The sequence below is a fragment of the Heloderma suspectum genome, chromosome 2, assembly GCF_057233095.1.
Source record: "Heloderma suspectum isolate Gila_16-S chromosome 2, 16-S_ref, whole genome shotgun sequence".
In the NCBI taxonomy this organism is placed as follows: Eukaryota; Metazoa; Chordata; class Lepidosauria; order Squamata; family Helodermatidae; genus Heloderma; species Heloderma suspectum.
Window position 1 is genome coordinate 336,557,078 of NC_139459.1, and position 22,432 is coordinate 336,579,509.

Sequence of the window (22,432 nt, forward strand, 5' to 3'; positions counted from 1 at the left end):
CCTATCACATGGATTTTATACTGGTTCTCATGAAGCCTGGTGAACAGAATGGATATATAATAATCCATTAAACTTCAAAGGCCTCTGTGATGTCAGAGTCACCAAGGCAAATGACTGCAGGCAACCATGAGATTAGCAGCTGCACAAATACCATAGATTAGTGCGTGAAGGGAAGTTCCTCATTTTGTAAACATATTCCAGAAAAAGCAGCAATGATGTTGGTCTGCTCCGGGAACTGTGCAAAGCTCTTCCCATTCCCTCCTGGGTAGAAGAGAGTTTCTCCATATATAGAACCCCCAAAGCAAATATACAAGAGCCAACTGGCCACTGGAACCAAACACTACTGGCTGGAATCTAAAGTACTACACAGCTAGTTCTGCATGCAAGGGGGGATTTGGCTTTTTTTTTTTTCTTGAACAGTTTCTTATGCCACATGGCAAATAGCTTCTGAAAATGAGGAAGCTTTCAAAAGCTGTTTGCAATATGGCATGGGTGAGTCTGAGCTTCAAGGGGGAAAAAAATCTCACTAGCCAGCGTGGTGTAGTGGCAAGAGTGTTGGACTGGGAAGCAGAAGATCCGGGTTCCAGTCCCCACTCGGCCATGGAAGCTCAATGGGTGACTTTGGGCCAGTCACAGACTCTCAGCCCAACCTACCTCACAGGGTTGTTGTGAGGATTAAATGGAGAGGAGGAAGATTATGTATGCCGCCTTGGATTTCTTAAAGAGGAAAAATTGCGGGCTATAAATGTAATAAATAAAAATAAAGTCATTCAAAATGACTGTCAAGGGCTCCTTGGAGGTCTCTCTCTGTCTAAACCAGTAGCCAAGTCCAGACACAGACAAAGGAATTCCTTTCAAAGCTTTATTCTTCTTTTACAACTTAACAACTATACGATTGCAACTAGATCTGAGCAGCACAGTACCTATGCCCTACGTTGGAACAGTCGGTCCCCGTTTGAAAGGGAATTACTGGCAGACCCCTGAACTTAAGGACTAGGGAGAGTCCCTCCCCTTTTCCCTTGGAGCCTCTGGGCGCAGCCGTTGTTTGCGCGCCAACCGGGCACTACGCCTCCTTTCCGCGCCCTCCATCTGGCGCCGCTCTCTGCGTCGGCGTCGCGCATCCACCAAGTCTGCTATCTGTGCTCGGTCACTCCCTGGACTGCTTTCTAAGCTAGGAATGCTGGTGGGAGGAATCTCCGTCAGCTGTTGGTCCTGGGAAAGAGGAGCGCGCAAACATTCCCTAAGCAACACTGCCCATCTTGTTTCTTTATGGTGCCTTGGGTAATTTTTGTTGGAAAGGCGAATAAGCTCAATAAAATAAAATTAAAAACTTTAGCCAGCAGTCACTACAATCATTCTGTTCCCAACCCATTTTGTGCAGGTGGGGAAGAGGACTGACGTTCAAGAGACAGGCCACGAATGCAGTAAAATCTCTCTGGTGGCTGTCTAGACTCCAGGTTCCTAGGTAAGATTACTGAGGTTAGTCTTTCAATAAGCCCTGTACAATCACAGCATAGCAAGCTTAACTGTTAAAATGGCCAATTTAAGAAGGGGGGCGACGGACGACACATTTTTATGTCAAGGACTGCACTCCTGTGGGACTAATCTCTCAGGAGCAGCATACTTGGGGGGGGGGGGAGGGAATCAGAGTTGGTGGTGGGCAGAGCCAAAGCCAACAGAGATGAAGATAAAGATAGCGGTGGGCAGGGCCACCCCATGTTTCCTCTCCTCCAGTTCGTCTTTTGTTGCCTTCTTTCTCCAGCTGTGACCCCACCCCTTGAAAAGCCGATCTCAAATGAACAAGTAGGCTCCGGGAGAAAAAAAAATCATTATGGCCTAATTGCTACCTGGGAGATTTTCAGGGATATCAAGGTGCATGAGGAGGATTAACCCTTCTCTGCCCAGCTAAAGCCCCCACCAAAACCGCTCCCACAGCAATTACAGGGGCCAAGGAAGAGAGAAGCAAGGCCAGATCAAAAGGCATGCCAGTCCCTCCTCATCCCTGTTTTAAGATGTGACAATAATTAATAAATAGCAAACCTCAGCCAAAAGCAGGAATTAGCAAAATGCTACATATCAAGGTGGGTAAAGGAAAGGAAAAACAATAGCAGGTAGACATTATGTTTGTTACTGTATAAGTAAAATAAGAGCTTGTTTTCCCCCAAAAAAACTTACCAATCCCCAAAGGGATCCTTCTGTTGTGGCAACAATAGTCGCAGCTCTAGGAGTGTTGTACATCAAGGCCAGTTCCCCAAAACTGCCATGATTATCATAGCGGCCAACACAACGAGTCTGGCCATCTCGTGCTACAAAAATATCATACAATCCCCTAGAGTGATGGGAAACACAAACTGTGAGCATTAGACCAAATGGAAATCACTGTTAACAAAAAAACTCAGTTTGGCAAAGACACAAGCAAGGAAGCCCCCCCCCCCCCCCCCGTAAAAATAAGACAGTTTCCAAAACTCTCCTCAGTGGTTTGAGCAGAACTTGCGTTCCTGACTTGCATTCCAAACCACTTTTTTTTCCCTTTTCACCAAGTTGGCATTTATTTGGAAACTTTGTTTCAAAAGTGCTACAAAGGCACATACCCTTGCAAAATACTTTACAATCTTTTTAATTTATTGCTTTCAAGAAAGTATTATAAGGTGGACCACTATTAACCCTATTTTACAGATAGGAAAATTGAGGCAGATAAAAGTTTACTTGCTCAAAAGGCACCCGCCTAAGAGAATGGTTGGGTTAGGACTTGAACTGATAACACCCAAGTTCTAGTCCTGCCCTGACCAGTGGAGCAATTCAGCAGGTTAACCACTACAAAAATCGTGGACATTTTTGAGTGCCACTAACAGCTGCAGCCAAGCTTCCATGTATAAGATTTTTAGGTCAAAGTACATTTGAGAATGGGATATTAACAGTTCTTACTATCTAAATGAAAATGTTTTTTAATTTACAGTGAAATCTGCATTAGGAGAAATATTTTCAAATATTGCATGAATCTGTGGGTCTTAATTTTGTCCCCAAAGAGTTAACTTGTCCAACTACCTAATCATTTGAAATACAATCAGTAGTGATCTGGAAAGAAGGCAAGTGGCTTGTCTACAGCCCTTGCCTGGTTTTGTCAAACATATACTTAAAAACTTCCACTGTGAGTCAATCATGTATATCCAGCTCTGCCTCTGATTGCTTGACTTTGACACACATAGACACTGTTGCAATGTCTGGAGATATACAGAGCTACATTTTGTAATCTGACAGCCTTATATCTGACCTGTTCCCCAAAGCACCATGCTATCCTAAGAAAATACACAATCACAGAAAGGATTATGATCTATTGCTATGAAAAAGACTAATGCTACTTATTCCTTATAGAATTTTGTATCATTCCAGTCTTTGTAAAACACTTGACAACCATGAAGTTGTCAGAGTTCATCAATAATCTAAAACTTGTTTTTAGAAGGTCAACTGGACTTCGGATGATATTACAACCTCCAAGATGCCCGCATTGGCTCTATAGCTGGTCTAACACAGAAAGGCTGCTACTGCATAGCACATCTCTCGGCAATACATACTCCCAGGCAACAACTCCTAAATATTGCTTTTGGCTTTACTCTGACTATTCTAGCTTTAAAGTTCAAGAAATAAACATTTTGGGGGAGCTCTTTTTTTTTTTTTATAAAACACTAGGCATAAATGATAGAGCTAAACAAGAACGACAAGTTACATTTTAAAAACACCATTTGCATTCTATGGAAATACGAGCGTGCAAAGCACTCAATTCACCTCTTCGTAAGAAAAAGTGGTGAGGATTACATATTCACACATTTTCAGCAGTATCTAGGAATGAGAAACACCCAAGCGATCCCATGACTGGAGAATATGTGAACTGGCTCTTGATGAACACGCCTTAAATATCAGATGCCACTGTGTGCTTAGGAGACAAGAAGCATATCCACACAGAACCAAGACACACATGAACAAATGAGATCCTATGCAGTAGGATCCCATTTGCAAATGACAAGCTAAATAGAAACCTAATCCATTTACTATAACTTATTTCATAAGGGAGTTTATCAGCAGCAAAACTCCAAGGAGGTACAATTTCACAGCTTTTACATCTTTCAAATGCCTGCTTAAGAGGCCATTTTATGTCACTGTATCCCTTATGCTGGTCTTTTTAGATTTTAGATGCTCCTGCTTTTACTCTGTACCATTAATGTTTTTAAAGGTTTTTACTATATCTTTAATTTTGTATTGCAAAGTACCCTGGGTATTTATGTGAAGGACAGGATATATATGCCTATATTAATAAATAAAAATAGTCATGTATCTAAAATTCCCTGAAAATAATCTTCTGCTGACTGTAACTGAGTTGAGCTGTTGGGCGACACTATGCCCACAATCACTCATCCATCACATTCCTCAGGCTTACAATTGTTATCATTCCAGTTCCAAAGGAAAAAAAAGCAATGTAAATATGTTTCATGACTAACACAAGAGCTTCACAAAATAATAATCTTCCTACATGAAAATAATGACTATAGAGGTTAAAAAGGTCACGTGTGAAATGACCAGAGAGAGAGAGATCTTAATTGTCCCCTTAACAGGACAATTGCCCCAAGCCTACAAATAAAGACAGGCTACATACAACAGAATATGTTGGTGTTTTATACTAGCAGCGACAAATAGGTTACCTATAGTTTTTGCTGGTTACCTAAGCCCCCTTGGACCAAGCCCAGCAGGTTGAATGACGCCCAAAGGCCCTACCCCTCCCATGATGTGATCAGTGGCATCCCGACCCACTTTTTTCCCAGTGCAGAGAGGCATGGAGCTCCATTACCTCTCTTTGCATGGAAAGCCACTTGGCTGGCACTTGCAGGAGCCGGCTCCTACAAACACTGGTCAAGTCAACTGCTGACTTCTGACCCCAGTCACGTCCTGATGGGGACACAAGTGGGGTGGAAAGGAACTTGGCTTGGATTTGTAGGACCCGGCTCCTGTAAGTGCCAGCCAAGTTGAGCTGCTTCTTCCTGCCCCGCCCATGTCCTGATCAGAACTGGGGCATCCCCTTGTTATCTCCAATCTAATTAGATATAACAAGGGGATTCCTTTCCCAAGGCCTGGGGGCAGGGCCTGGGGGCAGGACTTGGGGAGGGGCACGTGGAGGCCAAAGGTTGCCCTCCCCTGCTATACACCTGCACTTTAAGGGGCAATTGTACAGCCTTCATTTCCAAGTGATTAATGAGCCCCTCCTCTTAATTTTAAAGAAGTACATGCACAGGTTGGAATGTTCAGTTTCTAGCAATGCATTCTTAGATACTGGCATACCATTTGATGGCCACATAAGGAACAAAGTACTAAAATCCCATGGCAAAACAATACTTTGGCTTACCGTTCAATGACATAAAAGTTGTCTCCGTCATCTCCTTGGTCAATTACATGTTCCTGAGGTTGCACCTTCCTTTCAAACATGGCATCAAGAACCTGTGACAACTGCTCCTGAAAGGAAAATAGTGCTTTGGTTAATGTTATGTACTATAATACTGAGGCATGCTTATTTTTATGCCTCAAATCCTCTTGTTTATGCCATGAGGTCCATGGTCAATCTGTTCTTCGCCATCATACCGGTACCTGATATACTGAGCTCTACATGGAATGTTACATTCTTTGTACGGAGCTTTCTTCCTATAGGAAAACATGCTTAACTGTACTGTATGTAATATTGTATAAGCTTCCCCCCTCCCTGACCCCCACCCCACCCCACCCAGGACAAAAGTCAAATAACCTGTGCATACTGGCTACTTGGAAAAAATCAAACTGCATTTCATATATTGCACAGGATAATATACACTGCTCTACATGGCAGTTATCTCCATGGAGGAAAGTGGAACGTGTGAGGCAATCCAAGTCTCAGACTCAATGGGCCAGTTCGCACGATCACAGCAAGGGAAATAAGCCACGGTCGCTTATTCCCTCTGCCACACATGCTGGTCGCATGCCAATCAGATTTCCCTAATTACCCTAATTCCCAGATTTCCCTAATGACAAGCTGGCGTGGCTTGTCATGTTGTCCAAACCGGGTGTGTGTGTGTGTGGGGGGGGGGGGGTTGGTAGCAATCCTCAATAACCCAACAACAGCCCATGAGTTATGAGGATTTCTGCCCCTTCAAACAAGCCATGCGACATGGCAAGCCATGTGCACCTAGGGTAAACTGGGAAATCCAACTGGCATGCGCAGCAATCATGCTAGCCATGTCAAAGTGGACACTTGTTTTAAGCAGTTAACAGCTACTATGGAGGTTAGCCAACCAACCTGAGGCACTAGCCTCAGTTGTCCAAAAGCAACATGGCTGGAGAGAATACCTCACAGGGCGTGAGTGAAGATGAATGGTTGATATCTTGAGCTTCCGATGGGTTTAAAAAATCTGGCTGTTCAGGTGGGCATTTGGGGTGGGTTAGGGTTTTTTAGAGCAGTGTTGTTTCGTTATTTTTTTTGTTGTTCAGTTGATTATGTAAATTTGTTATTAGTATTGTACATCGCCTAGAGTGGCCGGGTAGCCGGCCAGATGGGTGGCTAATAAATCAAATAAATCAACTCAATAAATCAAAGTACCTTGCAAACTAGATGCTTCATTTTTCAATAGGAGTCAGCATGGAATAGTCAAGGCCAAGAAAAGCGCATGCTGTATTCTAAAAATGCAAATGTTTCAAATACCAGAGACCAGTCTATAGTCTAAACAGACATGGAAAAGAACAAGAAACTGGATGATGGATGTCATTAACACACAGTACCCATGCTGAGTCAAAATGGTTTCGTTTTCAACATAAAAATATTGTTTGTGTGTTTGAATACTCTCCATGTATCAGGAGAAAATTTAAGCTAGAATCTTTCCCCCGGCAAGTTAACTACCCACAGGCAAGGAATTAAAAAAAAAATTGCATTCATTTCCAGGCCCGATTCAAAGTGCTGGTATTAACATTCAAAGCCTTTAACAGCTTGGGGCCAGGTTATCTGAAGGATCGCCTCCTCCCATATGTGCTTGCCCAGATCCTAAGATCATCCTCAGCAGTCCTTCTCCACGAGCCCCTGCCAAAGGAAGTGAGGCAGGTGGCTACCAGGAGGAGGGCCTTTATATTGTGGCACCCCAGCTGTGGAATAAGCTCCTTACAGAGGTTCGCCTGGCACCTACATTGTATTCCTTCCAATGCCAGGTGAAGACCTTTTTATTCTCTCAGGCATTTTAGCTTCATAGTCTTTTAGCTTCGGTGTTTTAAATCTGTATTTTAAATCGCTGCATTGCTGCTAGGATTTATTCTGTTTGTATTGTTATATTGTGGTTTTAATGGTTTTATATTTTATCTTGTTGTATCCTGTGCTTTTTGGTTTTAATTTTTGTGAACCACCCAGAGAGCTTTGGCTATTGGGTGCTATAGAAATGAAATAAATAAACAAACAAATAAATACATAATTCAAACATGCAGTTCCCCAATAGCAATCTGAAGTGGTACAATGTAGTATTTTATTGCAATTGAATCAGCTTCGAGTTGCAAGTAAAAATGGGGTCCAGGACACTACCAAAAGAGTACGAGTGTCAAAACCCCCCAAAACTACTGCATTAGCTGACAGCAGTGCAAACAATTTTCATTTAGTAGCAGTTATCTAGAAACACTTCACAACAGCACGCACTATAAAACTATGGGGGCAGAACAATGACAGAAATTGATATTTGGAATTAAAGTGTTTTGTATGTAAATTCAAAATGAAATCAATGCAATTAATACACCTATCACAAAAGATGTTGTAAAGATACTATACTTTCAGCCCATAATTTTATTTAACCATTTGTGAAAATTGTAGCTCTGGAATAGGTTTGTAGGACTGTGCACATAGCCCAAAATCTCTTATTACTGCCCAATTAAACCAGTCTTGTGGCTCTATTAACTACAAACCCTCCAAATTAGTATCCCCTCAAAACCTATGCCAAAATTTTGTGCTAGTTTGTGCCACAAATCTCGGGTTTTGTGCCGCCAGCAACTAGCGTGTAACTGGCATATCCACTGTGAGGTCCTACTGAACATACCAAAACCAATATTAGGTAGTATCCAATGTTAGTCCTACATACAGCAGACCCACTGAAATGAATGACATTTAAGTTAGTCATGACTAACTTGTCCCTTTCATTTCAATGGGTCTACTTTACATAGGACTAACACTGGATACTACCCATTGTTGTACCACTTCAAAAACTATCCCAAAGTACTGTGCTACTTCTGTACTGTTTTGTGCCACAAACAGTAAATTTTATAGGTTTTGAGTGATATCAAACTTTGGGCTTCATAGTTGGGTTTGGGGGCCATTACACAAAATGTGGGATTTGTGGCCCACAACACCACAAAACTAGCACAAACATTTGGCAGAGGTTTTGAGGGAATACCAAATTTTGTGTTTCATAATTAACAGAGGTCCCGTTTGAAATCAAGCGTAACCTTTCAGGTTTGAGTGATATTGGTCAGGTGGACAGCCTGCAAATTAAATTCATTAGTATCTATCAGTGTTGATCAGCCTATTTAACACATTTTCTTTTCTTCTAGCAAGAGCCATTTAGTGCCAGAATGTACATTTAGGCCTATTATTAAATTATTATTCAAGTTTATTTGTATACTGCTTTTCAGCCTGAAGGCCCCCAAAGCACACCCCAGTTACTACATTTTGACTGATATTGACACTTAGGAATTCTGTGTCTCAGTTGTTGTTTGATTTCAGTATTGCATGCTACCTTTTAAATTATTAAAACCGTAAGTGCTACAGTCAACATTTTGAAAGCAGGAGGGATTATCTCAGCGCTCTCTAAGAACTGTGAAATAAACTCTGGACCACCTTCTGTAAGGAGCGGGGTGGGGTTTGGAAAGCTTTGGAGCGACAGTAGTTGGGGGAGCTGACATTCAGACAAAAGCTTGTCCCTCCCTGTTCAAATCCTATCAAAGGAAGTTCCAGGGCTTTCATCATACTAGGATTCCCGGTGCTCATGCAGTCTTTCAGAATCACTATTAAATGATTGCATACTGTAGCTAAGCAACCAGTAACAAAATAAAGAAAACACAGAGAAATAAAGGTTTCAAAAGGTTTCACAATATCTCAAAGCTTCATATTTCCTAATAGTAAGCAGCTGAAGATGGCTACAAAACAGGAGAAACAGGCTTTCCAGTGCTGGGAACGAAGTGCTCAGTTAGAATGAACTTGGTGGATGGGGCCAATGTGTAACCACCAACATCCCTAGCAGATGCCACTCCAGTCCTTTCTTGAAAAACTATACAACGGGGGTGGTGAATGGGTTGGTGGGCTGCAACTCCCATTAGCCCTAGCCAACAAAGCCAATGGCAAGGGATAAGGGGAGTTGCAGTCCAATAAGATATGGAGGGCCACACATTCCCCAGCCTACTCTACAACATACATAGCTTTAGAGATGAACCTATCTTGTTCCACTGTTAGAAGAGTGGTATCAAAGTTCTGCCCAGTATCTTCTGTAGATCTGCAATCCTTTGTCTCTCAATTTTAAGACAATAATCCTATTAGGGAAAACATTCCTCTCTCACTGCAGGAATGAGTAACATCCAGATGTGCTCCTACGTGAATGGAATGGCTCCTTCTGTTTGTGGCTTCCTGCTGGAAGAAAGGGGCAGGCTGATATCTGTCAATTCCCCCTTTTCCCTGTAGCCCCCAGCACCACATGCCATACTGTTCCAGAGATTCCTCCAATGCCCAGAGCAGCTTTTCAGGAGGCACAGGACTGCAGGGAGAAGAGGAATTGGTGAAAATCGCCACCCTGCCCCTTTCCTCCAGCATGAATGGAACTCCACTGAGCACAAGTCTGGATGCAATCCATAATATATACCATTAAATGTGTGAGGTGTTTGACAGTTAATCGCTCATTCAGTTTCAGAGGAACCCTGAGATGTTACGTTTTTCATGAAACAATTTTACATGTGAAGAACCTCTGAGAACCTGCTCCCAGAAACATTTAAGGCCAAGCTGGTATTTGAAGTCAGGTCTGAGTATAGCACTTTATCCACTGGACTACACTGGCTCACAATGGTACTATCAATGAAAATATTTTTGTATGTTTCAAGAGAAAAATATATACTAAAACCTTATGCAATTGGTTAGTTAAAAGCCACAGAACAACCTGCTCCAGTTGCTGGGGAACATGGGCAGGAGGGTGCTGTTGCACTTGTGTCCTGTTTGTGGGTTCCCAGTTGACAGCTGGTTGGCCACTGAGTGAACAGGATGCTGGACTAAATGGACCCCCTTGGTCTGATCCTGCATGGTTCTTCTTATGTTCTTATGACCACACACAAGAAAGCGATGCTTGCACTCATAGTATTATCTGTTTTCTTCCAACTTTTGGAGATTAACAAAGGGAGAGGGGTAGGTGAGGAAGACCTCAGGGCCTGCTCCAGCAGGACTTCCCCCTCCACCCACAGGGCCATCTACCATCAACAACCATGTGGGGAGGATGCCAGGAGAGAGAGGGAAGGCGATGGGAGTAACACTAGACACCTACTCCTGTCCCAGCTGGACGCTCCCTTTCCTAACCCCCAGGGTAATCCACCACCAGCTCACCTGTGGGAAGGATCCAGATACATTTTTATTTGTAATGTTTATTATTATTTTATTATTATTTTTATGTTACTTGTAAACTACCTTGGTATGATTTCTAGCCTGAAAGGCAGCATATAAGTAATTGTAATAAACAAATAAACTAACATAGCCTTTAATAATTCCCCTAACAGAGCTGACTAAAGATATCTTTGTGGATCTGTAAACTTATTCATAAGGTCTTAACTGAGGGACACCATCGCCGGTTATGATAGTAAGTCTGCCTCTGAATTTTCACATCTTGAATGTAAGGGTAGCTGTTGGATCAGGCAGAGGATCCATAGAGTGTATCATCCAGTTTTCAATGCTGGATAGCTAGGTACTGCCCAAAAGCACCCCCACAAGTTTATGAAGGTAATTCTCTCTCTCTCTCTCTCTCACACACACACACACACACACCCCTCAACATACCCTATAATCTGTCCCCCCAGTAGCTGGTAGAAGTACCCCACCTATGAAAGTGGAGGTTCAATTCAGGTTCAATTCAGCTTACATGGCTAATAGGTGACCTATCCTTCAGGAATTTGTCTAATCCCCCTTCAAAGCTATCTATGCTAGTAGCCATTACATATCTTGTAGCAGCCATTTCTATTAGTTAATTATGCATAGCATGAAGAAATACTCTATCTGTGCTAAATTTACTGCCCGTTTCATTTGTATGATCCAATATTCCAGTTTTATGCGAGAAAAACTTCTCTATCCATTTCCCTACACCATTCATAGCTTTATAATCTTCTATCCAGTCCCTACCTCTTAGTATAAGATATTAAATGTGTGCCTATTTGTTTAGAAAAGAAATGACTCAGGAACTCTTAAGTTTTCTGTAGATGTGATGCTGGAACATGTATCTGTGTAAGAGAGAGAAGGTTCAGAGCTCTGTTAAAGGAGACAAGTATATACATTTCCTGTCTTCTAGTATTTTGTTGATTTTTTTTCTAATTCAAGATTGTGAAATAATATAACTTGAATTTTAATTCGTATGTATCTATTTTTATTTAAAGTTGTACACTACTCTGTTTATAGTGGTTAAAGGGCGGGTTAGAAATATTATAAGTAATAATATAGATTTGCCAAAAGTTTAGTTCAACTAAAACTATTCCCAGCACCAGATTCCAGAACGTTGGAACTCCAGGACATGCACACATTCAGCACATAGCTCAAAAGCTCAGCAACTGATGGGCCCATATAATAGCTGTGTGCACCCTCAGAGGCTCTTGGTGGCACAGTGGGCTTCTCTGTACCAAAAAATGCCTTTCCCTGGCTTGTCATTCAGCTGTCTAATGGAAGCACACAATTCTGAGAAGTGCTTGGGTGGGTGGTACTGGATTTGCTCCACCTACCAAACCAGGATTGCCTCCTGGCTTCAATTATTAGGACTCACCAACACACCACACATCAGCCCCAGTGTTTTATGCAGGCTATGAGAAGATGGAGTACACTCCAGACAGTACCACTTCCACATCTATCTCCCAGCTGAACTACCACTCAGGGACTCTGCTGCTTTGGGGGGGGAGGGGGATTTGAAAGCACCATAAAAAACAGTCTTTAACGATAGCTAAGCTAGCTCCCTTTCCTCAGCCCTATTTCTACAACACCTGACTGCGTATTTCTGCAAGCTTCTTCTTGTTGGAATCTAATGAATAAAGAACAGCCACATGCAAATATGAATAACCCTGAACCTAGACTGCACTTTATTAAAGGTTTGGCACAATTGGGGCTACTGAATTTAAAAACAGCTTGTTCCGGTTACGGCAAAAAGATAATTTACAGAGTGAACCTAAACTGACAAAAATTCTTCTTTGATGCTTCACAGAACAGAGTAGCAAGAGATGGTGAAGAACATCCTAGCACTAGATTTAATTGCTGCGTGCACTCTTATGCCAGGACTATACATTATATGGATATAAGCAGCAATTAAGGAACAGACTGAACTCCATGTTCACACAAACTGGCAGTGCAACCTGGATTTTTCATTTTAGAATGGTAAAACAGAAGGAAGCTGTCATGGTCTGCTAAACTTGAAATAGGGAACTATAGGCTATAGCAGACATGTTGTATCGTTACACAGTTTCCTCATTCTGATGAAGACCTACAGGAGACTTTGCTCTTTTTACTACCTTGTAAGTTCCATGCTTTCACTGCTCATTGACTCCTGCTGATCATGGACTGCCTATAACAGCAGGCACATCACCTTTTCAGAATCTGCCCAAGTAACAGATTTTAAAGTGCACTTATAACATCCTTACACTGTCTTCTATTCTTTTATTCATTCATTCATTCATTCATTCATAATATTTCTAGGCCACCTTTCAGGGCAGGAGCCCTCCCAAGGTGGCTTACAACAATAAAATCCCATACAATAAAAATTGATACAGCAATAAAACAGCAAAAATTCATAAGAGCAATAAACACCAGCAACAAAACATCTGGCCAAGAAAGTACTAAAAACCTACAACACAATTGTAGACCAGAAAAGCCCAGTAAAACATAATCAGAGGAAGACCAGAATAAACAAGTAGGTCTACAGGGCCTTTCTAAAGGCCTACAATGATGGGTCTCACAGACCCCCAATGGCAACCCATTCGAGGTGTGGGGCCACTGTGGAAAAGGCCCCCTCTCATGAATTAGCTTACCTAATTGCCCTCAAAGGTGATCAAGGGCCTCTGTGGCTGAACTTAAAGTGCAGGCAGATCAAGTGGGCTGAAGGCAGTCCTTTTAAGTAATTTGGTCCCAAACCATTTAAGGCTTTAAAAGTCATAAACAGCACTTTAAATAGGGCTTGGAAACACACTGGTAACCAGTACAACTGCCGCAGTATAGGGGTTATACGATCTGACTGCCTCACCCCCACCAACGCTTGGGTGGCCACATTCTGCACCAGCTGAAGTTTCCAGACCATCTTCAAAAGCAGCCCGACATACAGGGAATTACAGCTGAAAGGTGTTTTGCAATAGTAATGTGCAATAGCAATGGACAGCTGTAGAAAAACGTATATCCACAAAAGGCAAAAATTACCTTACATGTTATCTTAGCCACTTCTAATTGGAGTGCTTTAACCTAAGGGTTTATTCTCTTTTTTATTCATTTACAAACGACCTGGTTTGCATGTAATGACAACCCATCAGTTTAAAAACTGATGGGCTGTTGTGCATGAGTGGGGACAAGTAGATGTACTGCCTGCAGCGCACACACCACTTCCACTCTTACCGCACAACCCATGATTGGTTCCTTTATAGGTTCTGGAGTGTGATATCAGAACCCAGATCAATGGGTTGTTTAGAGGCTAAACAACCAGCGGTTAACCCATGTTTTGTTGTTGCATTAACTGTTGGGTTGTTTCACCCTTAAACAACTGATCGATCCGGGTTCAACTGTTATGCACCACAACCTACGAAGGAGCCAATTGAGGGCTGTGGGATTAAAGTGGAAAGTGGAAGCTGGAGGCAGTGTACCCACTAGTGCACAACACCCATTGGTTTTTAAACCAGTGGGATGTTGTTATGTGCAAACAGATCTGGTAAGTGTTTGAATAACATATGCAGAGGAAACTAGAACTTCCTTAGGATGTAGGTATTAAATAGTGCTTGCCTCTTAGTTTATAGGGAGATGTCTAAAGAGGACATAGTAAAGGTTTATAAAATTATGCAAGTGGAGAACTTTTTCTCCCTCTCCCATAATCTAGACTCAGGGGCACCCAATGAAATAAATGGCAGTAGATACAGGACAGAAGTACTTCATCGTGCAGTACATAATTCTGGAAACTCACTCCCAGAAGATGTGGCAAAGGCCACTAGCTGAGATGGCTTTAAGCGGGAATTAGACAAAGAGTAGATTTATCAACTCCTATTAGCCATGGAACCACCATATTGAGAAGCGGTATTCTGCAACACCAGCTGCCGGGAAGGAACAGCAGAGGAGGACTACTGCCTTCTTGCTCAGCTTGTGGGCAACTGTGGGGAAATAGAATGCTGGACTACATGGATCTTTGGTTTGGTCTAGCAGGGCTCTTATGTTTTTATATTCATTAACCAAAGCTGCAATTCCATGCATGCTTACTGAGGACAAACTTCTACTGAACTCAAACAGGCACATGACTGGACTATAACATTATATTTCTTGTTTCTCAATAACCCTACAGAGAAAGGCATAAACAGCCATATACTTCCTGGAGGCTTTTAAAAAATGCCGCTCTTGAGAAGAGCTGTTAATACAAGTTGATTTCAGGCTGCCGGTCTGCAAGGTCAGCTTAAAGCCATAGGACTGTTAGAAAACTTTGGAAACAGACTTCTGGAGAATACCTTCAACACAGCAGAACCAGGGAGGTTTCTGTATCTTGTTGCTTCTTACTAGCACAGCCACTATTTAAAAATGTCACCAGCAGCATACTTATTTTTATCTATTTATTTATTAGATTTATTAATCGCCCATCTGGCCGGTCACCCAGCCACTCTGGATATAACCGCTGGCATAAACTCACAAACAGCTTTTTGGCAGTTTACAAAGGCTTTGGTGCTAAAAATTTCAGGATAGCTGGCAGCAGCTTGAAATTATAGCAGAAGACAATTGGCAACGCTGATAATAAATGAGCTGAAAGGCTTCCACTCTGCCAAGGGTTGTAATTGGCTAAGCAATAAAACTGTGTTTGATAGCGCATGTAGGTCTAGCAGATCAAACTATAAGCATCTAAGGACAGCAATAGGAGGAGCAATCCCTGAAAAGCAATTCCTCCTCTTCCCACTCTAGCTGCTAGGGAAGGATGACCATGCAATGACCAACTCTGATACCTAACCTCCATTAGTTCATTTGCCTTTGCCTACCCAACTAGTTTACATCCATTAAGGATACATATAGTACTCAGGACTCCAGTAGCAGAAAAGGCTACCAAGTCTTAAAATAATAAATCTGTAGAGGCCAGACACTGTGCAAAGTGCTTTAAGATTGGATTCTTCCTAACAGCTCAGAAATTATAAATCACTCTTCCCATTTTGCAACTAGAGGAATGACGGCGATAAGGCTGGCACACAGGCGCTTCCCCGAGTACATCTTGAGTTCAGCTACCGTCAGGGCCATCCAACTCTCTACGTACAAAGGTGCAAGAATTCTTGTAAGACTGCTGCTCTTGGAGAATAAGGAACAAGGAATACATCTCAGCCACCCAGCAAGAATAGTTTCTTTTCAATTTTACAGTGAGAGTCCCTTCTATTTTTGGTATAAAAATAACACATGTATTTAGGATTTTAAAGTATGCAAACTAACTAAGTTACCATCTTAACCATTCCCATCAAATCTGCAATAACAGGGCAACACCTGTGGGTGAGTGCTAGAACCCAGCACTATAGCAGGGCCCACCACTGATGCCTGTCTTGGGTTGTCTAAAAAAAATCCTGCTGGCTTCAGATGACTGCTATTTTTGTTTTTAACAATGCCCCAGAAATTGAGTCAGCTTCTGTGGCACTGGGGGGGGGGGGGGGATCCACAACTTGGAGCTGCTGGCACCATCAAGGCAAGTCTACAAACCTTAGGGGGGCACCACCGCAGGAGGCGAGGGAACCGGGTGCCACTCTGCCAAGAGCCCCCTCAACTATGGAGCCAGCTCCAGTTCCTGGACCTATCTTCTTTTAAGTACAGAAATACTTTGTTGGTTTTAAAGTTAACGTGACAGTTCCTCTAATCTTTCACATATCTTCATATTAGATTGTTAGTAGTGGTGAAAATCAAAGTCCCCAGTTTCAATCTTACGTCTGCCATAAACTCACTGGGTGGCTTTAAGCAAGCCATTCACACTTCTCTCTCATATCAGCTTCAGCCTCCCATGTGAAATATGGGGTTAACAAGAGTAACCTACTTTACAGGGTAGCTGCAAGATTACAGTAAGACAATGTATATTAAGTACTTTAAGATATGACAGTGCTAGGGGTGGCGACAGCCGACAGGAAGCTCTGGTGTGGGCTGGTCCATGAAGTCACGAAGAGTCGGAAGCAACTGAACGAATAAACAACATTAAATTCCTTTTCTTCTCCTATACTAGTGTTTTGTCTTTTGCTGTTCCACTCATGGGGTATGGGGCAAAAAACAATTGTACACTTATTTTTGAAATGCTTCTGCAAAACTGAAGTTGGTTAATCCGACTTAATCCATACACTTTTATAAAACAAATCAACATGCTCTTGTATCCGCACATAATAATTTTTCAATGATTAGGCTGCAAATCATTAAGATGAGTGATCAAATTAAAGCAGTAAACACAACAAGCACTGCTACCTGATCTAGGTTTTTGAAGATGAGGATATCTTTACATGCTTCCTGCAACCTGCATCTCTGGTCATCTGTTTTGGGATGCACTACCTGCAAAACATAATAAAGAAAAAGAAAAAGAATGTAGCAGAAAACCCCAAACTAAATTTAAAAGTCATAATCTCATTGTGAATCTAAACACTGAGGGTTCAGATATACCTAGAAATCAACAGAAAAAATAGGCATTAAGTATACCTCAGTACATTCCATGCCCCATGCTTATCAGGGAGCAGTTTTCCCACTACTTGAGTAAAAGAGGCATTGAGAGGCATGTGAGAAAACCTGGGTGTCAACAGTTTTGCTCATTCTTCCATGCTCGTGCTGATGGAAAACCTCCAGGTACAATTTTGAAAATCCTTTGCTGTTCTATTTGTAACAATGCTGCAGTACCCCAAAGAACAAAGTGTTGCTGCTTCACTTATCACTTCATTTTGTAAGTTCACATATCGGAGTTTAGAGAAATGAGGTAGCACATATGTAACTGCTTACTGCAGAAGCAACAGGAAATTCCGTCCCATTAATCTGTGCAAGAATCAGATATGGTTGGTTTGTCCTCCCTTACCCTTGGTTCTGTATCTTCCTCTTCATCATCTGGATTGAATGCTTCTGCACAGACTTGAAAGAGAAGGAAAGATTTGTTTTTAAATGTTTAATTGTTGCTATGCATAGAGAACAATTAACTCTGTGTATACATGTTAATTAATGTCATGTTACATTACAGCCCCCAATTTACTGTGTATGATAAAGAGCACATGTACACAGATTTCTGTGTTCTCCCATTTGGCTAAATGTTCAGTAGAAATCACCGTGATGTAGTCAAAAGTAAAGCCAAGAGTTCTCACTTAGCTTGCACTGTCCTATGCTGTTACCATATGACAACTGGGGTAAGAGTCATCACGAAGAAGCCTTGGTGAGCAGGATTGCTTGTGGTGCTTGTAATGCCTATTCTTGTTCAAAGGGGAAATGAGCTATGGATTACCATCAGATACAAAGGTCCTGCTCTAAGAAAAAAATTACAACGTCCTTCTCATTGGACATAGATGTCTACCCTCTGAATCAGGCCAATAACCATTATTAACAATAAACATTATACTGCTATTATCTTATCCTCTTGCTCCTCCAGGAAGAGTCATAGCTCATGTAATCTACAATGAAGCTAAACATTTCTACTCAAGCATGTGAGATTTCAGCAGCTCGACTTGTATGGAGAGGCAAAGAAAACCTACTGCTGCAGTCTGGTTGTATGCAGAAAGATTACCTGAACAGGATACAAGTCAGTGATTACTCATTTTCTAATAGGAGCATAAATCTCCTAGAAAAGTAAATGACAAAATTTCTGAAAGGCACAGTATGGGCTGTTATTGGAGAAAGGAAATACAGGGTAATAAAGGGCTCAATCCTATGCATGTTTAGACTGGAAAAAAAAGTCCTACAACTCCCAGCATGCCCCAGCCAACCATGCACAGAAGTGCACCCTAAAAACATTGGATCTGACTTAAAGGGCTCTTTTGGCCATTCCAAAAATATGAACTCATTTTATAAGCTACAGTAGTGAAACCAATCAAAACTTCTAATGAATTAATAAACGTTTTGAAATAAATAGTGGCTATGGAAAACCATTTTATACTTCTAGTTAGCATCTTTCACCAAATATAAGGCCCGCTAACAACTTTACAATGTGCTTAAAATATTTATGAAAACCAAGTACATCTGAGTAACAGTCTTACGCACTCTATATGATGGTTCCAATCTTGCTCCTCTACAAACAGAAGGGAACTGGGACCCAGCAAAGGCTTCCCACTTGAGGAAGCAATTTTTTCCAATTCCTCCTTCCCTGGCCACTTGTAGTGCACTTGTCTTCAGTGATGTAAGGAGATTGGATGTTTCCCCCCTCGAATACTTATAATATTTTGCTAATACTCTATGTTCACTGACAATGTGGATGCAACATTTTGCCATTACGGTGTACTTGGAGGTTCTGGCCAGCTTTCACCACTACTATAGTCAGTTTGCATGTAATGGCAGCAAATCATGGGTTAATTAACCCCCCAAATTGCAGGAATGTCTGCTATGCATGAGGCCCTTCCACTTTTGTAAACAACCTCTGATCAGCTCTTCTAACTCCAGTCACCTGTGCTGGAGTTTGAACAATGAGCATTATCTAATTTGGTCACACTGAATTTCCTTGAAGGAAGAGAAACATGTGGTCCTAAATGCATCCGAACTGTTTATTTTTGTGGAATAATACACCTCTTCTGCTTATTCCACTGCTTTTTGGCATCCTCAACTCTCTCTGAACTATTCCACTCCACCTGGTCATTATAAGAACTATTACTTAACTCTAACCCCTTCATGGATCACTGCCTTGTTGTGGCGAAGGGGCTTGCGTAACTCAGTGAAGCCATAAGCTATGCCGTGCAGGGCCACCCAAGACGGACAGGTCATGGCAGAGAGTTCTGACAAAATGTGGTCCACTGGAGAAGGAAATGGCAACCCACTCCAGTATTCTTGCCAAGAAAACCCCATGGAAAGTATCACAAGGATAAAAGAGATGACGCCGGCGCCGGAAGATGAGCCCCTCAGGTCGGAAGGTGTCCAATATGCTACTGGGGAAGAGCAGAGGGTATCTCCAAGTAGGGCCAGAAAGAGTGAAGCAGCTGGGCCAAACCCGAAAGGACACTCAGCTGTGGATGTGTCTGGTGGTGAAAAGAAAATCCGATGCTGTAAAGAACAATATTGTTTAGGAACCTGGAATGTCAGATCAATGAATCAAGGTAAGCTGGAGGTGGTCAAACATGAGATGGCAAGATTGAACATTGACATCTTGGGAATCAGCGAACTAAAATGGACAGGCATGGGCGAATTTAATTCAGGTGACCATCATATCTACTATTGTGGGCAAGAATCCCTTAGAAGAAATGGAGTAGCACTCATAGTCAACAAAAGGGTGGGAAAAGCAGTATTGGGGTACAATCTTAAAAATGATAGAATGATCTCAGTACGAATCCAAGGCAAACCATTCAACATCACAGTAATTCAAGTCTATGCCCCAACCACTGAGGCCGAAGAAGCTGAGGTTGATCGGTTCTATGAAGACCTACAACACCTTCTAGAACTAACACCAAAAAAAGATGTCCTCTTCATCATAGGGGATTGGACTGCTAAAGTAGGAAGTCAAGAAATCACCGGGATAACAGGCAGGCATGGCCTTGGTGTACAAAATGAAGCAGGACAAAAGCTAATAGAGTTTTGCCAAGAGAACATGCTGATCATAGCAAACACTCTTTTCCAACAGCACAAGAGGCGACTCTACACATGGACGTCACCAGATGGTCAATATCGAAATCAGATTGATTATGTCCTTTGCAGCCAAAGATGGAGAAGCTCCATACAGTCAGTAAAAACAAGACCTGGAGCTGACTGTGGCTCAGATCATGAGCTGCTTCTTGCAAAATTTCGGCTTAAATTGAAGAACGTCGGGAAAACCACTAAACCGTTCAGGTATGACCTAAATCATATCCCTGATGAATATACAGTGGAGGTGAGGAATAGATTTCAGGGATTAGACCTGATAGACAGAGTGCCCGAGGAGCTATGGACGGAGGTCCGTAACATTGTTCAGGAGGCAGCAACGAAATCCATCCCAAAGAAAAAGAAATGCAAGAAAGCCAAGTGGCTGTCTGATGAGGCTTTACAAGTAGCTCACGAAAGAAGGGAAGCGAAAAGCAAGGGAGAAAGGGGAATATATAGCCAACTGAATGCAGAGTTCCAGAGAATAGCAAGGAGAGACAAGAAGGCCTTCTTAAATGAACAATGCAAAGAAATCGAGGAAAACAACAGAATGGGAAAGACTAGAGATCTCTTCAAGAAAATTGGAGATCTCAAGGGAACGTTTTGTGCAAAGACGGGCATGATCAAGGACAAAGAAGGCAGGGACCTAACAGATGCAGATGAGATTAAGAAGAGGTGGCAAGAATACACAGAAGAACTATACAGGAAAGATCTGAATGTCCCTGATAGCCATGATAGTGCGGTCACTGAACTTGAGCCGGACATCCTCGAGAGTGAAGTCAAGTGGGCCTTAGGAAGCATTAGTAACAACAAAGCTAGCGGAGATGACAGTATTCCAGCCGAGCTATTTAAAATCCTAAAAGATGATGCTGTTAAAGTGCTGCATTCAATATGCCAACAAATCTGGAACACTCAACAGTGGCCACAAGACTGGAAAAGGTCAGTTTACATTCCAATTCCAAAGAAGGGCAGCGCCAAAGAGTGTTCAAACTACCGCACAATTGCGCTCATTTCACATGCCAGCAAGGTGATGCTCAAAATCCTACAAGCTAGGCTTCAGCAGTATGTGATCCGAGAACTACCGGAAGTGCAAGCTGGGTTTAGAAGAGGCAGAGGAACTAGAGATCAAATCGCCAACATTCGCTGCATCATGGAGAAAGCAAGAGAATTCCAGAAAAACGTCTATTTCTGCTTCATTGACTACGCTAAAGCCTTTGATTGTGTGGATCACAACAAACTGTGGCAAATTCTTAAAGTGATGGGAGTACCAGACCACCTTACCTGTCTCCTGAGAAACCTGTACGAGGGTCAAGAAGCAACAGTCAGAACCAGACATGGAACAACCGAGTGGTTCAAAATTGGGAAAGGAGTACGACAAGGCTGCATATTGTCACCCTGCTTATTTAACTTATATGCAGAGTACATCATGAGAAATGCCGGGTTGGATGAATCAGAGGTCGGAATTAAGATTGCTGGGAGAATTATCAACAACCTCCGATATGCAGACGATACCACCCTAATGGCAGAAAGCGAAGAGGATCTCAAGAGCCTCTTGTTGAGGGTGAAAGAGGAGAGTGCAAAAGCTGGTTTGAAACTCAACATTAAAAAAACGAAGATCATGGCATCTGGCCCCATCACTTCCTGGCATATAGAAGGGGAAGAAATGGAAGCAGTGACAGATTTTACTTTCTTGGGCTCCAAGATCACCGCAGACGGTGACTGTAGCCATGAAATTAAAAGACGCTTGCTCCTTGGGAGGAAAGCTATGGCCAACCTAGACAGCATAGTAAGAAGCAGAGACATCACCTTGCCGACAAAGGTCCGTCTAATCAAAGCTATGGTTTTCCCAGTAGTAATGTATGGCTGTGAGAGCTGGACTATAAGGAAGGCTGAGCGCCGAAGAATTGATGCTTTCGAACTGTGGTGCTGGAGAAGACTCTTACGAGTCCCCTGGACTGCAAGGAGGTCAAATCAGTCCATCCTAAAGGAAATCAACCCTGAGTGCTCATTGGAAGGACAGATAATGAAGCTGAAGCTCCAATATTTTGGCCACCTAATGCGAAGAGAAAACTCCCTGGAAAAGACCCTGATGCTGGGAAAGACTGAAGGCAAAAGGAGAAGGGGACGGCAGAGGATGAGATGGCTAGATAGCATCACGGATGCAATGAATATGAACTTGAGCACACTCCG

At 42.3% G+C, this 22,432-nt stretch overlaps 1 protein-coding gene across 3 annotated transcripts in view; it reads right to left on the bottom strand.

The window, feature by feature from the left end:
* Positions 1-22,432, bottom strand: part of PRKAR2A (protein kinase cAMP-dependent type II regulatory subunit alpha) — a 123,043-nt gene that overhangs the window by 18,922 nt on the left and 81,689 nt on the right. For all 3 annotated transcript variants that reach the window (XM_084840636.1, XM_084840638.1, XM_084840637.1), the window contains exons 3-6: positions 17,514-17,566; positions 16,919-17,002; positions 5,393-5,499; positions 2,176-2,329 (exon numbers count right to left, since the gene is read on the bottom strand). In XM_084840636.1, the coding sequence (XP_084696762.1) occupies positions 2,176-2,329; positions 5,393-5,499; positions 16,919-17,002; positions 17,514-17,566 (398 nt within the window). The remainder of the gene's footprint in view (positions 1-2,175; positions 2,330-5,392; positions 5,500-16,918; positions 17,003-17,513; positions 17,567-22,432) is intronic.